The sequence below is a fragment of the Perca flavescens genome, chromosome 8 (assembly GCF_004354835.1).
Source record: "Perca flavescens isolate YP-PL-M2 chromosome 8, PFLA_1.0, whole genome shotgun sequence".
Classification (NCBI taxonomy): Eukaryota; Metazoa; Chordata; class Actinopteri; order Perciformes; family Percidae; genus Perca; species Perca flavescens.
This window is the reverse complement of record NC_041338.1, coordinates 14,870,513-14,893,245: the sequence shown is the minus strand read 5'-3', so window position 1 is coordinate 14,893,245 and position 22,733 is coordinate 14,870,513. Positions and strand designations below refer to the sequence as shown.

The 22,733-nt window shown below is 41.1% G+C and overlaps 2 protein-coding genes across 4 annotated transcripts; one reads left to right on the top strand and one right to left on the bottom strand.

The window, feature by feature from the left end:
* Positions 1–200: 200 nt before the first annotated feature.
* Positions 201–5,669, top strand: irf7 (interferon regulatory factor 7). The gene is made up of 10 exons (XM_028584988.1): positions 201–349; positions 649–802; positions 1,758–1,938; positions 2,031–2,119; positions 2,247–2,298; positions 2,442–2,558; positions 2,708–2,910; positions 4,231–4,432; positions 4,523–4,638; positions 4,770–5,669. The coding sequence occupies exons 1-10, from the start codon at positions 342–344 to the stop codon at positions 4,956–4,958; spliced, it is 1,311 nt and encodes a 436-aa protein (XP_028440789.1). The 5' UTR covers positions 201–341; the 3' UTR covers positions 4,959–5,669.
* A 367-nt stretch (positions 5,670–6,036) lies between these two features.
* Positions 6,037–21,885, bottom strand: phrf1 (PHD and ring finger domains 1). Of its 3 annotated transcripts, none has more exons than XM_028585209.1 (19): positions 21,798–21,885; positions 20,881–21,017; positions 20,600–20,743; positions 20,132–20,328; positions 19,912–19,995; positions 19,653–19,786; positions 19,471–19,562; positions 18,955–19,133; positions 18,521–18,653; positions 18,231–18,355; positions 17,682–17,875; positions 15,950–16,072; positions 15,193–15,347; positions 11,088–13,008; positions 9,687–10,936; positions 8,787–8,863; positions 8,161–8,262; positions 7,858–7,986; positions 6,037–7,714 (listed from the first exon to the last, which is right to left on the bottom strand). In XM_028585209.1, the coding sequence occupies exons 2-19, from the start codon at positions 20,966–20,968 to the stop codon at positions 7,556–7,558; spliced, it is 5,286 nt and encodes a 1,761-aa protein (XP_028441010.1). In that variant the 5' UTR covers positions 20,969–21,017; positions 21,798–21,885; the 3' UTR covers positions 6,037–7,555. The 3 variants fall into 3 exon arrangements, with proteins under 3 accessions (XP_028441010.1, XP_028441012.1, XP_028441011.1); XM_028585211.1 differs by having other exon boundaries at positions 11,088–12,984; XM_028585210.1 differs by having other exon boundaries at positions 18,970–19,133.
* Between the last annotated feature and the right edge of the window lie 848 nt (positions 21,886–22,733).

Genomic DNA, 22,733 nt, shown 5'->3' with positions numbered 1-22,733 from the left:
TACTTTCACTTTCTTACGATGGAAGAAATTTTCCATTTCCAAAAACTCCATGTCCTCATCCGGTCTGCAGAGGAGGGTGTCTTCGATTTATCAGCCCCGAGCAGCTCCGTTGTCTGTTTAATGCTCCGTGTGAGGGAGGAACTTCCTGCTTGTCCTTAAATCAAACGTACCCATTAGTGCGTCGGAAATGCCCCAGGAGCGTCTGCACCTTCCCACGGGGGGAGGAGACATGAAAACCTCACGCTGGTGTAACTGGTTGTGCTTTTATAAATGCAGCCGAATTGCTCCGAGGATCTAGACTCTCCAAACAACTCCGCAGAGAGCAACGCCTTCACTGAGAAATGCAAAGGTATGGAGACAATCACCCTCACCTCTATTTAGCCGGTTAAATCACTAGGTTTTGTTGTTTGTTGTGAGTGGATTGCATGTATGGTGAAGCAGTTAGTTCCCTGAAACTTGCTGCGTGTGTAGATTTATTGTTTATACCCTCATAGATATTCGATATTCCCTGCTTTAAAATAATGTTTTCCTGTGTGTGTGCGCGTGTGCGTGTGCGTGTGCGTGCGTGTGTGTGTGTGTTACCTCTCTCTGCCATAGGGAAATGTTCCATTGAAGAACAACACTAATCTATGTGTTTTTCCCCCCTAGCCCTCCCAAGCCTCAGTTTTCCAGCTGGCTCATAGAGCAGGTGGAGACCGGCCAGTACACGGGCCTGCGCTATGTGGGCCAAAACAAGTTCAGAGTCCCCTGGAAGCACAACTCCAGGAGAGACTGCAATGACGAGGACATTAAAATATTCCGGGTAGGTTCAGCAGCCTCTACCTACTGTTATCTGGCTTTATCTTTATTAGATAAAATGCTGATGGCTTTGCTGACATTCTGTCAGACACAACTATAGGTATACCGCTTGTATTTTGAAGTAGAATATTGTGCCACAAACACATCCTCATAGGTGTTTGGGAAGAAAATGACCTTCATGTCATTACTGACAGAGGGCTGATGTGTGGCAGGTGTTGACTAACAGGGGCAATTATAGCATGCCAACACCAGTGTGGTGGCACTTCCACTTCCCTTGAGTCAAAACAGAGGAGACACAGTAGCAATACCACACCCCGTGTCAGTAAAAAAAGCCAGCAATCAAACTTTTATCCTTGAGAAAACAATGGAAGTAACTGCAGGATTTTCTATGCAGCACTAATGGTGAAGATCTTTGAGACTTGAGGTGCTTTCTCATTATGTAATTAATGCATTTACGATGCAACGTCATCATTTTTGATTGTCAAGTGGTCATAATTCAAACTTTAATTTGAGAGTGATAGCAGATTACTGTACTGTGTCTTCATTTTTGATTGCAGGACAGCCCATTTTGTTTAAAGGTCCCATGGCATGAAAATGTCACTTTATGAGGTTTTTTAACATTAATATGAGTTCCCCCAGCCTGCCTGTGGTCCCCCAGTGGCTAGAAATGGTGATAGGTGTAAGCCGAGCCCTGGGTATCCTGCTCTGTCTTTGAGAAAATGAAAGCTCAGATGGGCCGATCTGGAATCCGATCTGGGAAGGTTACCTCCCCTTTCTCTGCTTTGTCCGCCCAGAGAATTTAATTTGAGAGAGAGAATTTCAGGAAAGAGACTTCAGATACAGTATTAGGGGACCACTAAGGTCTATATAAAAGCATCCAAAGAGCACTATGTCATGGGACCTTTTTAAATGTGAATGTATATGGACTTTATTTAAACTTCTCTTCGTATCGTACACAGGCGTGGGCAATAGCAAGTGGAAAGATCAACGAGTTCCCCAACGACAAGGCCCGGTGGAAAACCAACTTCCGATGCGCTCTGAACAACCTCTCCGTGCGCTTCAAGATGATTAAGGATAATTCCAAGAATCATGAGAATTCTGACGACCCTCATAAAATCTATGAGATTATCAACACTGAGCGTAAGACCTTAGTCGTTTATCCCAAGCCTTCTACCTTTGCCGTTTTTGAGTTTAAATGCAAATGAATGTGCATCTGTTTTGTTCATCTGCAGACGACTATGAAAGTCCGCCAACACAAGACTCTCAGGAGGATCCTGTCATCTACAGCTCTCCTATAGAGTACTTCCCCTCAGGAAATGAGGTGCGGTATTGCCTGGAGTGCACTTTCACTTCTCTATTTATTGGTTTAATATCACACAATTTTGTTTGTTTGCTTGTATTTTCTTCCATTCAGTACTTATTACATGTCTTTTCCCCCCTCCAAACAGCATAATCTGCTTAACAACTTAATGGCTTTGGATCTTGGCAACGAGCCATCAGGTACAGAGTCTTCTGCATAAAGGAATAACCATACAAGTCATAGATAAACATACTCTCCACATGTTTATGTTTTTAGGTTTATAATCAAGGTAAATGTTTACCTTAAATGTAGTTTAATCTCTTTTTTTTATTGTCTTAAATAGAGGAGCAACCATGGCCAGAGAACTATGGTCAGCACAATCCAGCTCTTCCTCAAAGCTATCATGTAGCAGCCGAGAACCCCCCCCAGCTTTTACCAGATCAGCCTTCTTACTGTGAAGGTATGTTCAGCCAAATCAAATAAAAATCAAATTCCTTTTTATTATATCAATTATCAACTATATTATATTTTTTTATAAACTGGGGGGAAATGTTTCCAATTGATTATCAGTAAAGATGTGATCATGTTTTTTGTTTTTGTTTTTGACAGTAAATCCTCCGCCAGGCCTCAGTTCACCTCTGCAGCCAAGTATATTTGACCTGGAGATCTCCATCCACTACAGGAAAAGAGAAATGCTAAAGGTGACGTTGTCCACTGCCCTCCTCCAGCTCCACTACCAGCAGGAGTCCCATGAGTTCAACGCCCATCATCTATGCTTCCCCCCCACGGATGGTCTGCTGGACCACAAACAGGTACATGATTACATCAGGCTCAGTGGTGTTTTAAGCCCCCAACGTCAACTTCAAGGCACCTAACCTTAACCCTAACAGCCTTCCAGGCAGCGCTGCCCAGAAGACGACATTGGGAGCTTAAAACACCAAACACCTTACTAGGGCTTGGCGATAAGGAGAAAATCAGATATCACGATATTTTTTACCAAATACCTCGATATTGAGGCGATATTCTAGGTTTGATAGTTGGTGCTTTAACAAAATATCTTCACACTTAGATTTTAGATAAATAATCATCAGTAATGTGGATGTCTAAGTGGGGGAAAAGGCAAATAATAGAAGAGCTAGAACAGTCTGGTAAGTTCAGAAAAGTACATCCCTTTACTGTAATGCAGCCTTTAAAACCAGGAAAAGACAACACTTATATCATATCACGATACTATGATATCCAAAATCTGAGATGATATCTAGTCTCATATCACGATATCGATATATTGCCCAGCCCTACACCTTACACCAGCCAGACATTTTGTTTAATGTAATTAAAGAAAAATCCACCAGAAAATTACTAAATTTTACTAATTAATTAAAAAATAAATATGGTGACTGCATTTTCTTTCTCATAGAACTAAGCTGATTTTAAAGTATTTTAGATCATGTATTGTTTTCTAGCAGCCTTCCTCTTCACTGCCTTCCTTACTGTGTTCCCACCAGTTGTGGATCAGTGGAATAGTGGGAAACCATTGGCAGGAATGTGTATCTGTCACCAGCGTGCTCATTTATGTTCACAAGAACCACCCGTTTATAAAAATATTGCTGCTTAATGCTACTAGTGGTTAGAAACTCCACAGGGTACTTTTTTTTTTTTTTTTTTTTTTTTTTTTTTTAAGTGTATCAGATATTGGTCCGTCTAATTTTAATTTTGGGCGCGTTCCTTGGCAAAGAACTTTTGTCGGCTTGAATTCAGATATTGGATTTTGTGTTAGTGCAAGAGCTTCTTTTAGGGCGCCTGGGTAGCTCACCTGTTAGAGCAGGCGCCCATATATAGAGGTTTACACCTCAACGCAGCGGCCGCAGGTTCGACTCCGCCCTGCTGCCCTTTGCTGCATGTCATTTCCCCCTCTCTCTCCCCTTTCATGTCTTCAGCTGTCCTAATATAAATAAAGGTCTAAAATGCCTAGAAAAAAAGAGCTTCAGTTTGAACAGCCTTTCAAAGAGAAGCATAGAAATCCATTACCTGAGAAATATAAAAAATATTTTATATAGCTGTACATCCTCCAATGTTCCAAAGCTTTTTTTTCTATGTAAAAGCTTTTCTAATCACAAATTTCTTTACACCAGATTGAGTACACCAACCGCATCCTCAACAGCATCCAGAGAGGTCTGTTCCTGGAGGTACAGGACACTGGTATCTACGCCTGGAGGCAGGACCGGTGCCATGTGTTTGCCAGCACCAGGGACCCCAGTGTGGCTCACCCAGACCCATGCAAGCTGCCCCAGAACACCATGGTGCAGCTCCTCAGCTTTGAGAAGTATGTTAATGGTAGGTGTGGATATTATTACTTACATTTTATGTGAAGCCAGCATTAGGTTTGCACTGTGAAATAAATGGATCCACCTGCCTCCGTTTCAGAACTGAAGCAGTTTAGAGAGAACAATGGCGGCTCTCCTGACTACACCATCAACATGTGCTTTGGAGAGAAGTTTCCCGACGGAAAACCTTTGGAGAAGAAGCTCATCATAGTCAAGGTTAGCCCTCTTTCCTGTTTTTCCTGAGCTTCACTTCAAAAGACAAATACAGCGTTTGAGATAATCTCCCTACAGTTGTGCAGATTAAAAAGTGCTGTAAAATGTCTCAATGTGTCACTTTGCCCCTGTAGGTGGTCCCTCTGATCTGTCGACACTTCCACGAGATCGCCCAGATGGAGGGGGCTTCGTCCCTTCACAGCGCCAACGTCAGCCTCCAGATCTCACACAACAGCCTCTATGATCTCATTAGCTCTGTCTTTGGTCTGCCGGCAGACGAAGAGCAAGCACGGGCTGCTGCACCTTTTCTACCTCAGATGTGACATTTGATCTCATTTGCCCCTAATGGGGACTATTTTCAACTACCTATGGGACCACACCCTGCTCTTACCCAAAGCTTCGCTAAAAAGTAGCCAAACTGGTGACATGTTGGATATGTTGACTAGATGGAGCACCAAGACATTACTCATTAACTGTAACTCCACCCCCCTGCTCTGCATTATCTTCTGTCCACATTAGTCACGAACTTCAGGCATTTTTTTTTTTTATCACTACATAAGCAGAAGTTACTCCTCCACTATTGGACACAAATCATAACTCAAAAGCCAATGGCCTTTACTTTTAGAATACTCTTTTAGGATTACTGTAAATGTCAAATCATCTATAATGAAATGTAAATTTTGAAATTGTATTTATGTAGTAACCAAATGGTGCCTAACCAAATGGTGCCAGCCAAATAAATAAATATAAATATCTATCTATCTCTGCATGACAAAGTTCTACATACATTGTTTAACTTTGCATTTTAAAAGCTCGTAAATATGTATATACAAACACACACGTGTGTGTGTGTGTGTGTGTGAAATGTTTGTGGTGAATTGTTTTGCACTTCAGAATGTTTTAACATTTGTATATCTGCTAGTCATTTTGCACTTTTCATACTGAATAAAACTGGCATGGTTTACCCAGTAAATGAGGGTTAGTTCATTATCAGTGTATTGCAACGTAATATATGGAGATAAGAGATTTTTTTATACAACTTTCTAAGGCCGAGCCCTGACAAAGAATTTTCGGATTTGTCTATAATAACCCCAAAACACATGAAAACAAAGATCTTTTTATTATTAAATCCACTTTAAACCTTAAATCGTAATATGACACAAGGACAGAATATGAGATGAAACCCTATTTATTATCATTTGTGTTCACTTTTAGAAACACCTGGTCTGTCTCATCAAGTCAATGCAGAAAAAAAAAGTAAAATACATTCAGATAAACATGAGCACCTGTTTGTGTAGATTCTTCCACTCCTAATCCTTGGCTTTATAAAGCCAAATTAAACTGGACAACACTGTACAAGGCAAGTCCAACCACCCCCTCCCCCGCCCCCCCCTGCCCAACTCATCTTTACAGTTGGCAAACAAACTACTGTAGACAACAAAATGGTGAACACGCAGAATTAGTTTCTCATGGAGAATTCTGGTGAAGACAGCACAGCAGAGCAGTAAAGGATATCCAGACGGAGGTTCAGGTTAAAGACATGACAAAAGCAGTCATAATTAAGTACTGCAGACACCTCGAGGTGAACACTAAAATGATTCTTTTTATGTTGTACTGTAGTAGTGAAGTATGCGTTCACTTCTATTATACCTACCTTGGAAATTGCTGTGAGATGTTATTGTTTTTTTATTAAATTGGGCTATACATTGATCTCACAAAACAATAGCATGCCAATAAAAATTAGCTTAATATACTTTACATTAAATACAAAAACAACCTGGTAGTTAAAATCACATGACAGCACCAGGTGAAGACGGTGACAAAATATAGACATTAACATTTTTGAAAGATAATTGGGACTGCAACTCAGCCATTGAGACATGAAGTCTGTACTATAACCCTTTTCACTCATACATCATGCATTATGGAGTCTCCATTATACAAAAAAAAAAAGTTAGTTTGCCAACTAAATATTCCCTGGTTTTCTACATCAGTGATGGGTTGAAAAATGGATAATGCTGAGATTCAAAAGTTTGTTTAGATAATAAAAAAAGCAAATATGCCCAAAAAGAAGAGGCTGTTTTTTGATAGCAGCGACTCCATTATTCATTTCAAACTGCTGCACGTTCATCTGTAGTACGCTGGACTATATGTAGCTCATTAGAGATGGATAGTAGGGATGTGGAAGACGGATAACAGAGGCTTTCAAATACAAAACATAAACCAATCAACTCTATATACTAGAACCATTTTTAGTCATTCGCAACAGGCAACACAGACGAAAGGAACATATAAGTGGATATATCAAATCTATATTATTTACAACCAAATCTAAAATTGTTTAATTACTCCGATAAATGTTTACAAAAATTGCATAACAGTGTTGTTCCTTAATGTGACAAACCTATTTATATGCATATTCTGCACACTTTTATAGCACTCCTTAACCAACAAAATTTGTTCTGCCACTGATAAATACACCTTTGCTCCCACAAAACAAAAACAGCCGTATGAACCTCAAAGCCCACGCTGCATCCTCCCAGTGATATGCCTGTGGAGAAAGCTACCTGATTTATCACTCCATGGGAGGGGCTTTGAGATTTGCCTCTTTAAGGCACAACCTCAAGGTCTCCCATAAAGTTTCTGAGCTGTACTACACAAAGAGACCAGTTCCTGGCAGTGACTGTCCAAGCACAAGACATCAATAGGTGCAGTTCAAGTGATCAACAAAAGGGTTTAGTCAAAATTCAGTTAAGCCAGAAAGCACAACTTTATAGCTGCACCTTGGAGCTTTGAGCAAATCCTAGAAAGCCGGTTGGATTGGGTTTGTCCGAGAGTTTGAGATCACACCCGGTGGTAGAACACAAAGTAAAACGTATGAATAAGTGTCTGCAGTGGGTGTTGCGGTCCTTGCCTTGCCTCATGGGCTACCAGAGGTCCTGATGGCCTCAGCCTCCTGTACCTGCCCCATGTCCTCTCCTTTCTTGTGTTTCCTAGCGTGTTTGTATTTGTCAACGTATGCCTTGACCAGATTGCCCACCTTCACTGGGTTGATCTCCCCACTCTTGCTGTGGCACACCTGACGACCAGGAACACACGTTACTTACATATACATTTTCAGGAAGCACTCATTCAACTGTTGACCTGAGACACTGAGAAATGCCTTAGTTTACTATTATTAGGGCTAAAACTTTTAGTGTCTTGGCAAAAATTTGAACCCACCTTTTGGACAGCTTTGCGTACAATCTCTTTGTATTCATCTTTGTTGATGTCTCTCCTCTGGTAGAAAGGCTTGATGGCGAGCTTCACCTCTTCTATAGCTCTCTCCTGCATGTGCAGCTTCTTCAAATACTGACGGCAGGAGTGAAACATTACAGATATCATGATATAGTTGTCCACAAGTGTTCTCAAAGTAGGAAGGTGTTATGACATTTATTCTAAATCATACACAACAGCCAAAGCCTTGAGATTTTCAGTTCAGAGATTAAAACATTCAAAAGCCAGAATCAGCTGGTCATTCCTCACCAAATGCCCTTCCTCCCCTTGTACACCATCAGAAGTAGAGGAGGAACTGAGAGGACCAACAGCACCCCTCTTGGAGGGGTGACTGACAGCTCCAGTGATGTCCTGTGGAAGTTAAGGGAGATTATATCCACGATAAGAAAATGAATAAAAGATTACACAAGGATCAAATAAAAGATAAATTTAGTAATTTAGGGCTGCAACTAACGGTTATTTTCATGATTACTCATTTTGTCAATAAAATGTCAGAAAATTGAAAAATGGCCATTACAATTTCCCACGTTCCGTGCCAATTGCACTCATCCGATTCAGCAGTTTTTCTTATGCAACAGTTAACTTTCTATGTATGTAGACTTAGGATATATAAATAAATAAGGGAAGGACATAGTTTGGAATTAATGATCACATCAAATGTGTAGACAATGGTTTGGACTTTCACAGAATGGCTTTTACTTTCATTTAGTCTGAAAACACTTGCAGTATCAGTTGACTTTACCCTGACAATACATTTGCTTCTTCTAGATAAACACTGCCCCCCTCTGGTCATTTCATCACACTAAACTATTGATGTCAAAAACTAGTTGCTCGAAATATTAGGTTAACTCTGGGGTAGCAACTGACTGTCCTACCTGACTGGATGTCTGGACTGTTGAAGGGGGTCTGCGAGCGCCTTCCTGCTTTAGCTTCAACTTATACAGAGACAGCTCTGTGCAAAAAAAAAAAAAAAAAAGAATTCAGAAAACCTTCATTTTTTTCCTCTGCCGGCAGGATAAAATATCAAGACAAAGTTATCCAAATGTGTGTGTGTAAGAAAGAAAATGTCCAATTGTGTGTGAAATTTCATCTAGAATCACTTTTTACATCTTAAAAGGAACACGCTGACTTATTGGGATCCTGGAGGTAACCGGTTCCAACTAGCCTACTGCTCTGAATAAGTGACAAAATAACGCCAACATGTTCCTGTTTACATGTTGTGATTTGTATAGTCACAGCGTGTACGAATAACAAGCTCATATGGGACACAGCAATCTTCTAACCGTATACAAACTGGGAACTATATTCTCAGAAAGGCAAAGCACTGCTACTTCTGCTACTTGGGCGGAGTGATTTGTTTGCAGCACCTGAGGAGCCCCGAGCAGAGAGTAGCAGTGCTTTGCCTTTCTGAGAATATTGTTCCCAGTTTGTATACGGTTAGAAGATGGCTGTGTCCCATATGACTTATTTGTACACGCTGTGACTATACAAATCACAACATGTAAACAGGAACATGTTGGCGTTATTTTGTCACTTATTGGGAGCAGTAGGCTAGTTGGAACCAGTTACCTGCAGGATCTGTGCTAGGCTTAGCTAGCGCTGGGGGCGTCAGACAGAGTTACAACACGCACGGAGATGAGAAGAGTATGTATGGACTTATCTAACTCTGGGGGTTACGGTGAATAAGCTAAAGTCCCAATAAGTCAGCGTGTTCCTTTAACTTTTTTGAGCAGCAAACTAAAACTGGTGTGGTGCAATCCAGCAGCAACACTTACTGCTTGCGGATTTCTCTGGTTGAGGCCCCTGAGGCTCCTGTATATTCCAGGTAACCCTCTTCACTTGAGTCTTGGCTTTTGCTCCCACTACAGTCGATACCTGTTCATTCTTCCCCTCCTCTACTTCCTCCTCTCGTTTGACAGAGGCGCCACTTTCCTCTGTGCTCTCAGGCTTCACATAGTCCAGGTTGTCTAGCATCACGTCAACATTAAAGTCATCGTCGGAGTCTGAGGGTTGCCGAAGTTCCTGCTTTACAGGGACGGTCAACCCAACAGTGGCTGGTTGTTCTCTGGAGGCCATTAACTCTGGGTGAGACCGAGAGACTGCATCATGCAGACCGACTGCTGTAACCGGTGTGGTCGGTGTAGAAAATGAGGTGACAGGGGGTATGTGGCATATTTCTGGGGAACTTTGCTCAGTTTTAATTATGGGGATTTCACAGGGCTCAGTCTTGATTTCAAAGCACTCCGTCTTGATGGGGTCTTCTCTGTTTAACTCTTCATCTATGCTTTTGGCTACCATCAAAGCATGAATGTCAGTTTCTTCTTTCTTAATTGGTTTAGTAAAAGAAAAAGAATCTTCAAACATATCAAGAGATGTTTTTTTTTCTTTCTTGATTTCTTTTCCGACCTTCGTCTCTCCCGCCATTTCTTTTGTTGTGGCCTGGTCGTCTCCCCTTAAGTCTTGGCCTTTCTTTCCAACTTTAGAAGCGGCAGTACAGGAGGGAGTCTTCTGTTTATTCACTGTGGCAATTTTTTCCTCTTTGAGGGAGTTTTGAGTGATCTCCTTCCCTTTTTTGATGTCCTGTAACCGTTTTGTGTCTTTAGAGGACAAAACACAGGACCCTGAACTTCTCTGAGAAGTCTTGGATGATGATCCTACTTCTTTCCTTTTCTCTCTTGAGCTGGATCTAGACCTGCGTCTCCTCTTGTCTTTTGACCGCGACTCCACATGGTCTCTGGAGGAGAGAGACGATTGTTGCGGCCGTGTGTGGTCTTTCCTTCTTTCCCTGGATCTGGAGCGTGACTTTGACCGTGATTTTGAGCAAGACCGACGCTTATGGTCCTTTGATCTGGATCTGGATCTGGAACGTGAGTTTGAAGAAGATTTTGAACGAGACCAACCATGTCTCTTGTCCTTTGACACCCGTCTTCTATCATAGTCTCTCTCTCTGCCATCATTTCTCTCCTTGCTACTTCGTTTATGCTTCTTCCTCGAACGCTCTTTGCTGCTAGAGCCGGAACCAGACCTAAAAATCAGGAATGACAGTCAAAACTCTTAACTGAAGAAAAAAAAAAAAAAAAAAAAAAACTATTAGGTGTTAAATAAAGTTTAATGTCAAACAGATGTTTACTAAATAACTGATATCAGGAATATTGGACAAGGTATTACATATTTACCTAGATCGCCTCCTGTCTTTGGACCGGGACCGACGTCTCTTTCCGCGAGTCCTATCAGGGGAACCGGACTGAGAGCTTTCTGAGACCGAGTGTGCCCTTCTCCTCTCTCTGGACCTTGACCGCCTTGAACTCGTCTCTCGGTCCTTCTCCCTTTCTTTCCGTCGGCCTCCCTGGCCTGAGACATGACGGTCTTCTCTCCTGCCTCGGTCGGTCTCTGAACTGCTAGAGCGTCTCTCCTTCGAAGCTTGAAAGGCCTTCTTCTTAAGGCCCAAATCTCTTGACTTGGGAGAGGATTTGGAATTGGATTTGGTTTCTTTTTTCTTGGCGGGAGCAGAGTTAGATGCTGATGAATCGTTCCTACAGTCAGGGGGATCACTGTTTAGAGTGCCAACGCTCTGTCCACTCTCCTCCTCGAGAGTCCCCCTCTCAGTCTTTAAAAGATCCAGGCTGTGTTGAACAGGTGGTGTGGTGTCTGCTTTCTCGGACTTCAAACTTTTTACACTGTGACCAAACCTTTCAGCTTCCCCTGCATCATCTAACCCTGGCTCCTTCTTAACTTTAGTGTCTAGTAACATTTTCTTAGTGTCCACTAATCTAGATTCTTTTTCTACCTTGACGTACTCTTCTGAGAATCTGACCTCCGATGATGTGGTTTCCTGAGAACTAGTTCTCCCTGGATCTTCCCATGAGACTTCAGTCTCCCATGTTTCAATTTTCACAGGAACCAGGTCATGCTTGCTCTGCACTAAACCCTTCTTGTTTCCTAAACTTGGGGCCTTCCCCTCCCGTGTGGCATGTAGGGAGCTGCCATCCAGGCTTGTGCTCTCAGCTTCATCATCTGAGCTGCTAGACTCTGACAGGGTGGGATTATAGGGATCGTAGATATTATCGCTGTCTTGGTCTTTATGGACCAGCGTACGTGATGCCAACAGCATCTGTTTATCCCTGTGCAGCTGTCTCTTTTTTGCTTCATCTTCCTTTTCTCGCCGGGGTGCCTGCGTGCCGCCTCCTCCAGCAGCAGAGGATGACGAGCTGCTTAGCCGCCTCGACTGCCAGGAGTTCCCACTGGCGTTGATGCGGAAGCTCACTGCTGCTGATGAAGATGAGGAAGACGAGGAAGATGAGGAATAATGTGGCTGGCTAGCAGAAGAACCAGTGGAGGAGGAAGAGGAGAAGGAGTTGGAGAAGGCTGAGGACGAGCTGGCTCCGTCAGGCCTCTGCCTCTGGGCCTGACCGTCAGCCCTGCCCTTTTGCTGATCTACACTTTGCTGCCTTCCCTGGTCCCCAGCAAGGCTGTTCATGCCTGTTTCTGGAGTGACACAACCATTACTACTATTTCCCCTACTACTACTACTGCTGCTGCTGCTGCTGCTGCTGCTGCTGCGATTACTCCCACTGCTGCCATCTTGACTAGTGCCATCCTTTGTGATACCACTGCTCTCCCTTTTTATTTTTGGTATCCTAGGAAGCACTGACACGTCTACCCACATGGGCTTTGTAGGTGCTTTTTTAGACTGTGATGAGGCCATTCCCTTGCTCTTGGAGCTGGAGTCCACGGAGGAGTTGGTGGATGAGGATGGGCTGGGGGCTCTCACCCCATTGGTTCTCTGGTGACCAGGAGGGTGCGTGGGTCTGATTGGACGAGGTAGCTGCAAACTTGGATGGCCTCGGGGTGGTAAATCAGAATGGGAAGGTGGTTGGATGTGGCTGGCTGAGGAGGGCATGTAGGGTTGCAAGCGAGAAGAGCTCTGGGAGAAAGGTCTGTTTATGGAGCTATGGGAGGATCCTGGTAGGTCTGCGTTGTAGTGTAGAGACGGAGACCTGTCTCCTTGGCTGGGTGACATCACCGGGCTGATCTGGGTGCTGGCTTCTCCTGAGCTACTGCTATTGCTGCAACCTCGGTTTGACACAGATGGCATCACTGTAACATAAAATGTTTTTACTAGGGCTGTCAAAATTAACGCGTTAATTTTTGCGTTAATTTTTTAATATTTAACTCGAAATTAACGCAGCTGTGTTTGTTTACTTCATGTGGCGGCTGAGAAACGTAATATGTCTCCATAACAGCAGGCGGCGCTACTTTGTATTGTTGCTCAAGTAATGAAAACCGGCAGCTGATTGGACGAACGCGTCACATGGGTTTGTTTTCTCCGGATATTGAGAGCCAGACTGTCATGGCGACCGTTCAGAATACGATCTCATATTGTACTAAAATAGTTCACTGAAACATGTTTCTGAAAACATTTTAAGCGAGAAATAGGCCGTGCAGTTGCTGAATCTGTCTTCATTTCAGCTCAACAAAGGTCAGTTTAGAAGATTTTCGTCAGATTTTGAGAGAAACCTCACTGCGCTCGCCATTTCCGGGTGAGTCCCAACTGCCCTGCCGGCGACTGAACTCTCGGCTCGTTGGAGATGAACTGCGCCTCGCCTGTAAAGTAGACGAGAGCAGGCGACAGCAGCCGGGGACGGTGACAAAAATCTGCTCTCAAGTCAGACAGTTTCTAGCCGTTTCAGCAGCCTTCAGCAGGACTAAATAAGCCAATTTGTTGCTGCTGCTGTTCTGAAAGATATTAAACATTCTGAACTTAGCAGAACCTTTCCTTGTTTGTTTTTTTCTTCATATTTGCAATGATTTAGCATTTAAATATCCATTATTATAAGCTTCAGTCTCAATTTAAAAAAGCGATTAATCGCGATTAACTACAGCAAATTGTGCGATTAATTAGTACATTTTTTTTAATCGATTGACAGCCCTAGTTTTTACAAATAATAAAACGTATATAAAAAGTGGAATCATTATTTTGCTTTGCTCTGTAGATGACACAGACTTACAAATTGTACACTGCTCACAGTAATTATTCAGAGTAACACAGTACACAGTGTTGGGAAAAAACAGAAAATAGGAAATGGTTAGCTCAGTCAGTCACAATCAGCTGAGAACGAGTGAGGAATAACACAAGCAGTATTGCTCACCTCGTGTCATAGATTAAAGATAGTTTAAAGTTTGATATTCACCAACTGGATGTGCATTTTACATAAAGCAGTCAGGTTGACGTTAGTCTATATCCTTGACGTTCCACTTCCCGGATTGCTTCGTTGCAAACAACAATTCTGCCGGATTTCACTCATTTAGGCCGGATTTCCGTTGTTTTGGGCTTCCTTCGTGTTAGCATTTTAAAGTGTTTATATCATGCTTTTTGGCCTTTTCCCTTTTCATTTATTGTGTTATATATATTTTTTTGTGCATGCAATAGGTTTACAAAGTGAAAAAGCCCAAAGTCCACCCCAAAGGGACTTACCATCTCCAACAGAAAACACCAACTGTTCCAAACAGCTCTATTGTAGTCCAGCCTTTACTTCCATGATAAACATGCATCACTTTGTAACACACGTTATAATGCTCGCCTAGCTGGCCCTCATACTCTGCTTCTGACTGGCTAGTAGTCCTTACCTAGCTACTGTGCATGTGTGACTCCCAACAAAGATGGAATAGAAGTGAGATGCCTCACTCTGTAGCTAAAACAGAGAGCTCAACAGACAGGGTGAAAAGAGGAGCTGCAGCAATGTGCAGTACAACAAATATATGGTGTTTTTTTTTAAATTAAACTATGTAAACCTATTCTGATATAGCCTCTAAATACAATCATGAACCTGAAAATGAGCATAATATGAGCACTTTAAACTCTGGTCGATATATGAGGACTATGGTTAACCTTTTCCCAGATCTACGAGGGTAAATCCAGACAGCTAGCTAGACTGTCTGTCCAATCGGAGTTTTCTTTTGCATGATTGAAACATCTTTTGAACATACACGTTCCACCAAAACAAGTTCATTCCTGAGACTATTTAGCAGGGGCACCGCCAAAGACGATTGTGATTTGTTTAAAGAAATGCCAATGAACCACAGCACATTTTTCTCCCATTCCAGAATGCTGAGTGGACTAGCCAGACCCTCTTCCACAGCGTTGCGGTTGATGTTAATTTGAAGTTGTTTGATTTTCTACAACTAGACTTGAAGTAAATAGCTCGATTTCAAAAGCATCAATTATTTTCCTAAGAGGTAAGATGAAGTCAGATCTTTGGGCCTCTGGCCACACACACTTACTTGGCTTTGTAGCTTTGAGGGAACCATCTCGATTAATAACAACATCAGAGCTGTCCATTAAGAGGACGCTCTGTCCCGATAGGATGCTGCCCAGTAGGTCGGGTACAGGAGCCGCCTCAAAAACACTCCTTGATTGGGGAACATCCATTCCTCTCCTGGTATAGCAAAGCAAACCTTTAATTAGATCAACCATATTTCTTTAGTATCCATTAAGCAAGATACTATCTTGATCACAAAGACTGAGACAGCTAAGACACTTCATGTTACATCAGCAATTATGATGTGTAACACATGCACATTAGCAGTGTTTGGAATTGTTGTTTTATCATTTCTGTTTTTTTTTTTTATCTGCTCATCATTTTTGAATCTTATCAAAACTGATTTTTTTTATCTGACCAAGAATAAAAAAGCAATGTATGTCGAAGGCATAAACCACCTTTATTTTTAGCAGATTTAAACTGCCATGAATTTGTCATTAAAAGCAAGTTAGTTTGTGACAAATATTCGTCATGCACATATTTATAGTTTACAGTCGTTTTTACTTTCGACCAACCAGCATTAGCCGATTTCTGGGTCATTATAACCAGACTTGAGACATTTCAAAATCCTGCATTCTTACACCATGCTGGAGGAAATTATTGGTCCAGATTGATAAGCAGAAACATGTTCCTCAGTTAGCTATAGATATGGAAATTTACAAATCAGAACCTGTTCTGGATAACCAAATGTACACATCATGGCAAAAAGGTGATGTTACCCGGATAGGCTTGCAGTGACTGGTCGAGCTACAGGCTGGTGAGAGCGAAGAGCAGAGCGAGAGATCCCTCGCCTCTTGGCTTCCAACAGCGATGTAATGTGGGCCTGCTGCTCTTCCTCCTGACTGGTCAAATGAATACCGTAAGGCACAATTAGCTCAATTATTAACATTGTGTGTGTGTGTGTGTGTGTGTGTGTGTGTGTGTGTGTGTGTGTGTGTGTGTGTGTGTGTGTGTGTGTGTGTGTGTATGTATGTATGTATGTATGTATGTATGTATATATATATATATATATATGCTTTTCCTTTTTATGACTATTTACATTGTAGATTCTCACTGAAGGCATCAAAACTATGAATGAACACATATGGAATTATGTACTTAACAAAAAAGTGTGAAATAACTGAAAACATGTCTTATATTTTAGATTCTTCAAAGTAGCCACCCTTTACTTTTTTTATTAATAAGGGAACAAATTCCACTAATTAACCCTGACAAAGCACACCTGTGAAGTGAAAACCATTTCAGGTGACTACCTCATGAAGCTCATTGAGAGAACACCAAGGGTTTGCAGAGTTATCAAAAAAAGAAAAGGGTGGCTACTTTGAAGAATCTAAAATATAAGACATGTTTTCAGTTATTTCACACTTTTTTGTTAAGTACATAATTCCATATGTGTTCATTCATAGTTTTGATGCCTTCAGTGAGAATCTACAATGTAAATAGTCATGAAAATAAAGAAACCGCATTGAATGAGAAGGTGTGTCCAAACTTTTGGCCTGTACTGTATGTATGTATGTATGTATGTATGTATGTGTATATATATATATATATATATATATATGCCTTAATTCTTCAGGGCATAGATTCAACAAGGATGCTGGAAACATTCCTCAGAGATTTTGGTCCATATTGACATGATAGCATTACGCAGTTGCCCATCCATGATGCTAATCGCCACCAAATTCCAAAAGGTGCTCTATTGAATTGAGATCTGGTGACTGTGGAGGCCACTTGACTACAGTGAACTCATTGTCATGTTCAAGAAACCAGTTTGAGATGATTTGAGCTTTGTGACGTTATCCTGCTGGAAGTAGCCATTAGAAGATGGGTACACATAGGTCATTAAGGGATAGACATGGTCAGCAAAAATACTCAGGTGGACTGTGGCATTTAAACTATGCTCAATTGGTATTAAGGGGCCCAAAGTGTGCCAAGAAAATATCCCCCACCAGCAGCCTGAACCTTTGAAACAAGGCAGGATGGATCCGTGCTTTCATGTAGAGACTCATCAGACCAGGCAACGGTGTTCCAATCTTCTGTTGTACAATTTTGGAGAGCCTGTGCCAAATGTAGTGTGGCCTTCTGCTGCTGTAGTCTATCAGCTTCAAGGTTCAACGTGTTCAGAGATGCTCTTCTGCATACCTCGGTTGAACGAACGATTATTTGAGTCCAACCAACGGTTCATGCTGCTGGTGGTGGTGTAATGGTGTGGGGGGCCAACAAATCTGCAGCAACCGTGTTGATGCTATCATGTTGATATGGACCAAAATCTCAGAGGAATGTTTATAGTGCAGAGTCTGTGCCACGAAGCACTGAGGCAATTCCGATGGGAAAAGGGGGTCTAAACTGGTACTAGCAAGGCTTACCTAATAAAGTGGCTGGTACATGTATACAATTATATGTTTTGAATGGTATTCTGCAAAGCACTACAAAATTCACAAGTCTTCTTACCGATCCACAAATGGATCCAGGTCAAATGGATCTCCATAGATAGAGAGGGATGCTGCACCTATGTCAGCGCGCATGCTGCTTAGCGTGTGCTCTGATGGCCGATATACTGTAGGAAGTGAAGAGCTCTTCTTGTCCTTTACAATTCTCAGATTACTAGCAATACGGCTTCGAGGAGTGGCAGCCTTTTTCAACATCTAATAGGAAAACATAGGTTTAGAGTCAACTAATGAAATGCATCTCACGACTACAAGAGATAGATATATATATATATATATATATATATATATATATATATATATATATATATATATATATATATATATATATACACACACACACACACACACACACACACACACACACATATATATATTTTATTAATGATTTACATATTTAATATTATACATTTTTACTATTACCTTTATTATATGTATATATTAATAACTTCTATTCATTAATTGTTCATGGTTTACATTAAGTGATACATCTAGTGAAATATTTAAAAACAAATCATTTAAATCCCAAGCCTGATCTTGATGACACACTCACCAGCTTTTTTCTGGATTTAGTCTTCCTCACTCTCCGCTTCCTCCTCTTGACTCCTGTAGTTGCTAATTTACCGGTTTTACCCTTGGCAGAAGAGGTCTTCTTGCTTCTAACTTTTCTGCGCTTCCCTGTTCAATCAATCAGAAAGGTTATCCCTCATCACAAACGCATCACGATTTTGGCCTCATAGCCATCTCTTGCTTTTCCTTCCATAACATTAGTTCATGTGTGCTTGTGATTATGCTCAGCCTATCTGAAAACTGCAGTGAATTTGTATGCGTGTGCTTACTTACTGGTCTTGCGCCTGCGGCTAGATGGGACGCGTGGTGTTAAGTCCCGTATATACACAGCCGAATTGAGCCCAGCCACCACAGCATTAATAGTCTCATCAAGCCAAGTGGACTGAATCATATACGTGGGAGCCAACTAGTAAGAAAAAGTTTGCGTTACTCCATCAGTTTGCTCTCACAAACCACTGTTGTCTAAACACAACTACCAAACACATGCACTGCTCCTTAACACAAGCCTTTCTATTGCTAATCAAATACAACAAACGTCACAAACACATGCCATAATTTCTCCTGTCAGCAGCACTGAAGTACATTAACCAAACACACAACTCAAAGAGTCAATAATGTCACAGCAAGACATTTCTGCGAGATCCAGCCTGCACATATGCTGAGTTAGAAAGTAAGCCAAGACTGAAGCATCACGCCTCATGCCAAACCTGTGATGTCCGTGCCTGTGTGATGCGATGTCGGTTGACATTAGCTCGAACCCTTTCGCTCTGCTGAGTTCGGGCGATAGCTCTGGTGGGACCTGCAGCGCCGGACTGTAAGCGACTGGTGGCGGGACGGGCAGTAGAAGGTAGGCTCTCTGTATCACTAAGTTCCTCAGCTGAACCCCCTGAGTCAAGAACAATTAAACGTCTGTCATGTGAAAAGATGCTAAGAATCAAACAATTCTTAAACATGGCCACTTGTAATATAATGAACAAATGGTATAGGTTAATATGTATTTTTTGTTTTTATAGGAATTTGTTTTTTTTGCAACATATTTTCACTGAAAGAAAATAAAAACATACTATGGCAGCATTTTTAAAGCAAATGTACTAAAATACTGTATATTACAAGATGGAATATTCAGATTTAGTTTTCTTCCTGTCCATAAAGGACTACCAATTTTAAATTGCTCCATAATGAGCAAATATGAATTTAGGAAGGCAAATAACTTAAAGGCTTACTCGAGTGACGGTTGTTGGCTTCACACTCAGGGCAGAACCATTCCTCCACAGGAACAGAGTCAAGAGGTGGTGTGAGACACTCCATGTGATACCTATGGAACAATAGTCCAATTAGTTATTATTAATAATAATAATTATTATTATTATAAAAGTTGATAGTTTAGTCCATTAGTCTCTCTCACCCAGCATCACAGCCATCGCAGAGCAAGAGGCGGTCCTCACGGTCAGTGCCCCCACACACCTCACAGCTGGTCTGCTCCAGGTCCAAATTTACCGTTTCCTCTTGTTCTTCCTTTGCAGGCTTTTGTACTGTGATCTGAATGAAGCAGTCATCACAAAATCCCACATAAACAACTAACCCACAACAAATACATGTATGTAGATTAAACTGGGTTGATAAATGTTCCAGAAGTTATGCTACCAAAGACTGAAGGCACTCACCATTTTCTTCACTTTGCCTCCATAACATTTCCTTAGGTATATGCTGTTGAAGGCAATACGGTCTACAGGGCACGAGTTTGCATTCTAAAGAGCAGAGAACAAAAAACATTCCACTTTTTAAATGCAACGTATATACTGATAATCAACGTAATCAGCTATACGGTGCTGCCTAACAAAGTGCTTTCTCCTTGGGCTCATACAACATGAAGTCAAAACCCACCTTGGCCCATGCGAGGATGCAGTCGAGACAGAAGTAGTGCTCGCAGTTCTCTGGTGTTGCAACAGGCTGGCTGCTGAATGAGTTAAGGCAGATGGGACACTTCTCAGTGTCCTCATCCGAGCTCATCCCTGCAACGTCGGCAGAGGTTATCCCAAAAGCTCCATCCTCAGCCTTAGCATCTCCCTCCTCTTCCTCATCTGACAAAAGTGGGTAGAATTATATTGTGAATGTACAGACCATATGTATAGAGGATGTTGCAGCATAACAAAGAAGTGGGCAAATCATTTTTTTTTTTTTTTTTTTTTTTTTTACACACATACATGTGTAGTGTATCGCAGAAGCTACATTTTTCTTAAGCTAAAAATTAGAGACTGCAGTGTATTCTGTAATTACATAAACCTTTATCAGAGAAACAAGTTGAGCAAAGAATAATTATATTATAATCTTGTAAAAGTCAGTCACTCGTACCATCCTCCTCATCTTCCTCCTCCTCTTCATCATCATCATCATCATCATCATCCTCCTCCTCTCCGTCTACATGATCCTCCTCTTCTTCCTCACCACTGTCAGTTTCTCCCTCCCCAGACTCCTCTTCAACATTGTCAGAGTCATCTAAGAGGAACAGAAATACATGAGGTGTTAAAAGCTTTTAGGTATGTTTAATAGTGTATTCTTATGGAAGTAAATGCATTTTTGTGAAATGTACCTATTTCATCAGCTAATGATCGTATACATGTTAAACAAGCTACCTGAGATGGCCCACAGGGCAGCCCTTTTTCCTTTGCTGTGGGATGTACTGCAGTTGATCAGCTCATCTTGGCTGTCATCTTCATCCATGGCTGACCATCAGAATAAAACAGCTGGACAGCTTTTCTCTAATGGAATCCTGAGAACATACACCATAATTGCAGTGTTTAATTAAAAAAAAAAAAAAAAAAAGCCTGGAATTTTCTTGTGTACAAATTGTACGAATATGACACAATTGGGTCTGACAGAATGGCATTAGGAATTAGGTGTGTTGGTAATTGTTACTGTTTAAAGGACAGCAGATGAAGGAAATTCATCCAAACTTCATGGAACGAGAAGGTGATATTTTTGCCTGTCCTTGAGCAGAAAGGAAAATGATCATCAAGCTTGTGGTCTTGGTCTATAGGAGTGACACTCGTGGGTAGTTAAGAAACTACAAAACCGCAGTTTAAAATTAACCTTATTTTGTAACCTTACTTTTATTGTTTGCAGACAAACAGGAACATGTTAACGTTACCTTACATTTACGTTAGATGGCTAGCAGCAGCCTGCAAACTATGCTATGGCTACACTTGTAAACAAAGAAGAAAGCTCAGCACCAAACAGAGTGCTGCGGATAAACTATGCATGCAGCGTATATGTAGATATTCACATTATAGATGTATGCACTGACAAGAATGGGACTAACTTGTAACGCTGTTCTTAATACAAAATTCACGCTAGCTAGTGACATTAGCTTTAGTGTAGCGTGTTAGCTAGCTAGCCTCAGAATAGCTAAATTTAGCAAACGTCAATTACAAGTCCCTTCGGAGTGTGCACGAAAAACACTTATTGTGTGAGGGAATTCACACAAATTCCTCAGTTAACCCTCTTAACTGCAATGTCGTGTTCGAGTATTTAATATTTATTTAAAACCTACCCTACTCAGTAGTGTGAGGTATTATTTGAAATGATTTGAAGTCTCCACGATTGTTGTTGAGTGACACCACCGGCTGGCTAGAAACGGAAATGGCAGAGTGCACTCAGACAACTGTGCCTCTTAAAGAGACAGTATTCGTTTATCTGAGATCAGTTATTACTATTGACTGTAAATATTGGTCATCATTACACAAACGATGGGAACCACTTTCACACAAACATGACATGTCCTTAATTTCATAAATTTAGAAATACAGTTAGAAGTGCACATATACATCTACAATATATATAATAATATATAATAAATCATTTAAAGTTGAGCCAAACTGTCACAGTGTGCAGGGGTAAAAAACTGTTTGAAAAAAGTAACATTTGAGACGCATGTTTAATGATAAATTATAAGGCTATTATGAAAAAGTATGACATGGTTATATTTTACACTCATTCAAATTAAACCATGCCTATTACCAGTAGGCCTATAACTACAACAATTATTCTCTTGAAGTCTTAGGGCTGTCATAAACCCCAAGCAGTCAATACAGTAAACATTTGCAACTGTCGCCCCCTGGTGGTAACTCTAATTTGGCAAAATCAGATATTACATAATCTAATGTAATCCTGATTTGCTACTTTATGTCATGGGGTTATGTGTATCCTGGCTGTGAATAATCCGATTGGGTTTTAACAATCAAAAACTGGTCAGAAGAAAGCTATAACATATAGGCTACCCAAAGTCCAAAAGTTGTTTGATAATATCAAAACAAAGAAAGAACACCATGTTCCAGCCGACAAGTTCAAAAGGGGGTGAATTATGCAAAGTGATTTTGTTGTGCAAATCTAAAAAAGGAGCGTTTAATAGTTAATCTTAACGAAAATTGTTGATAATAATATTATAATATCTTATATCATATTTGCTATTAAAGATTTGCATTGTTTT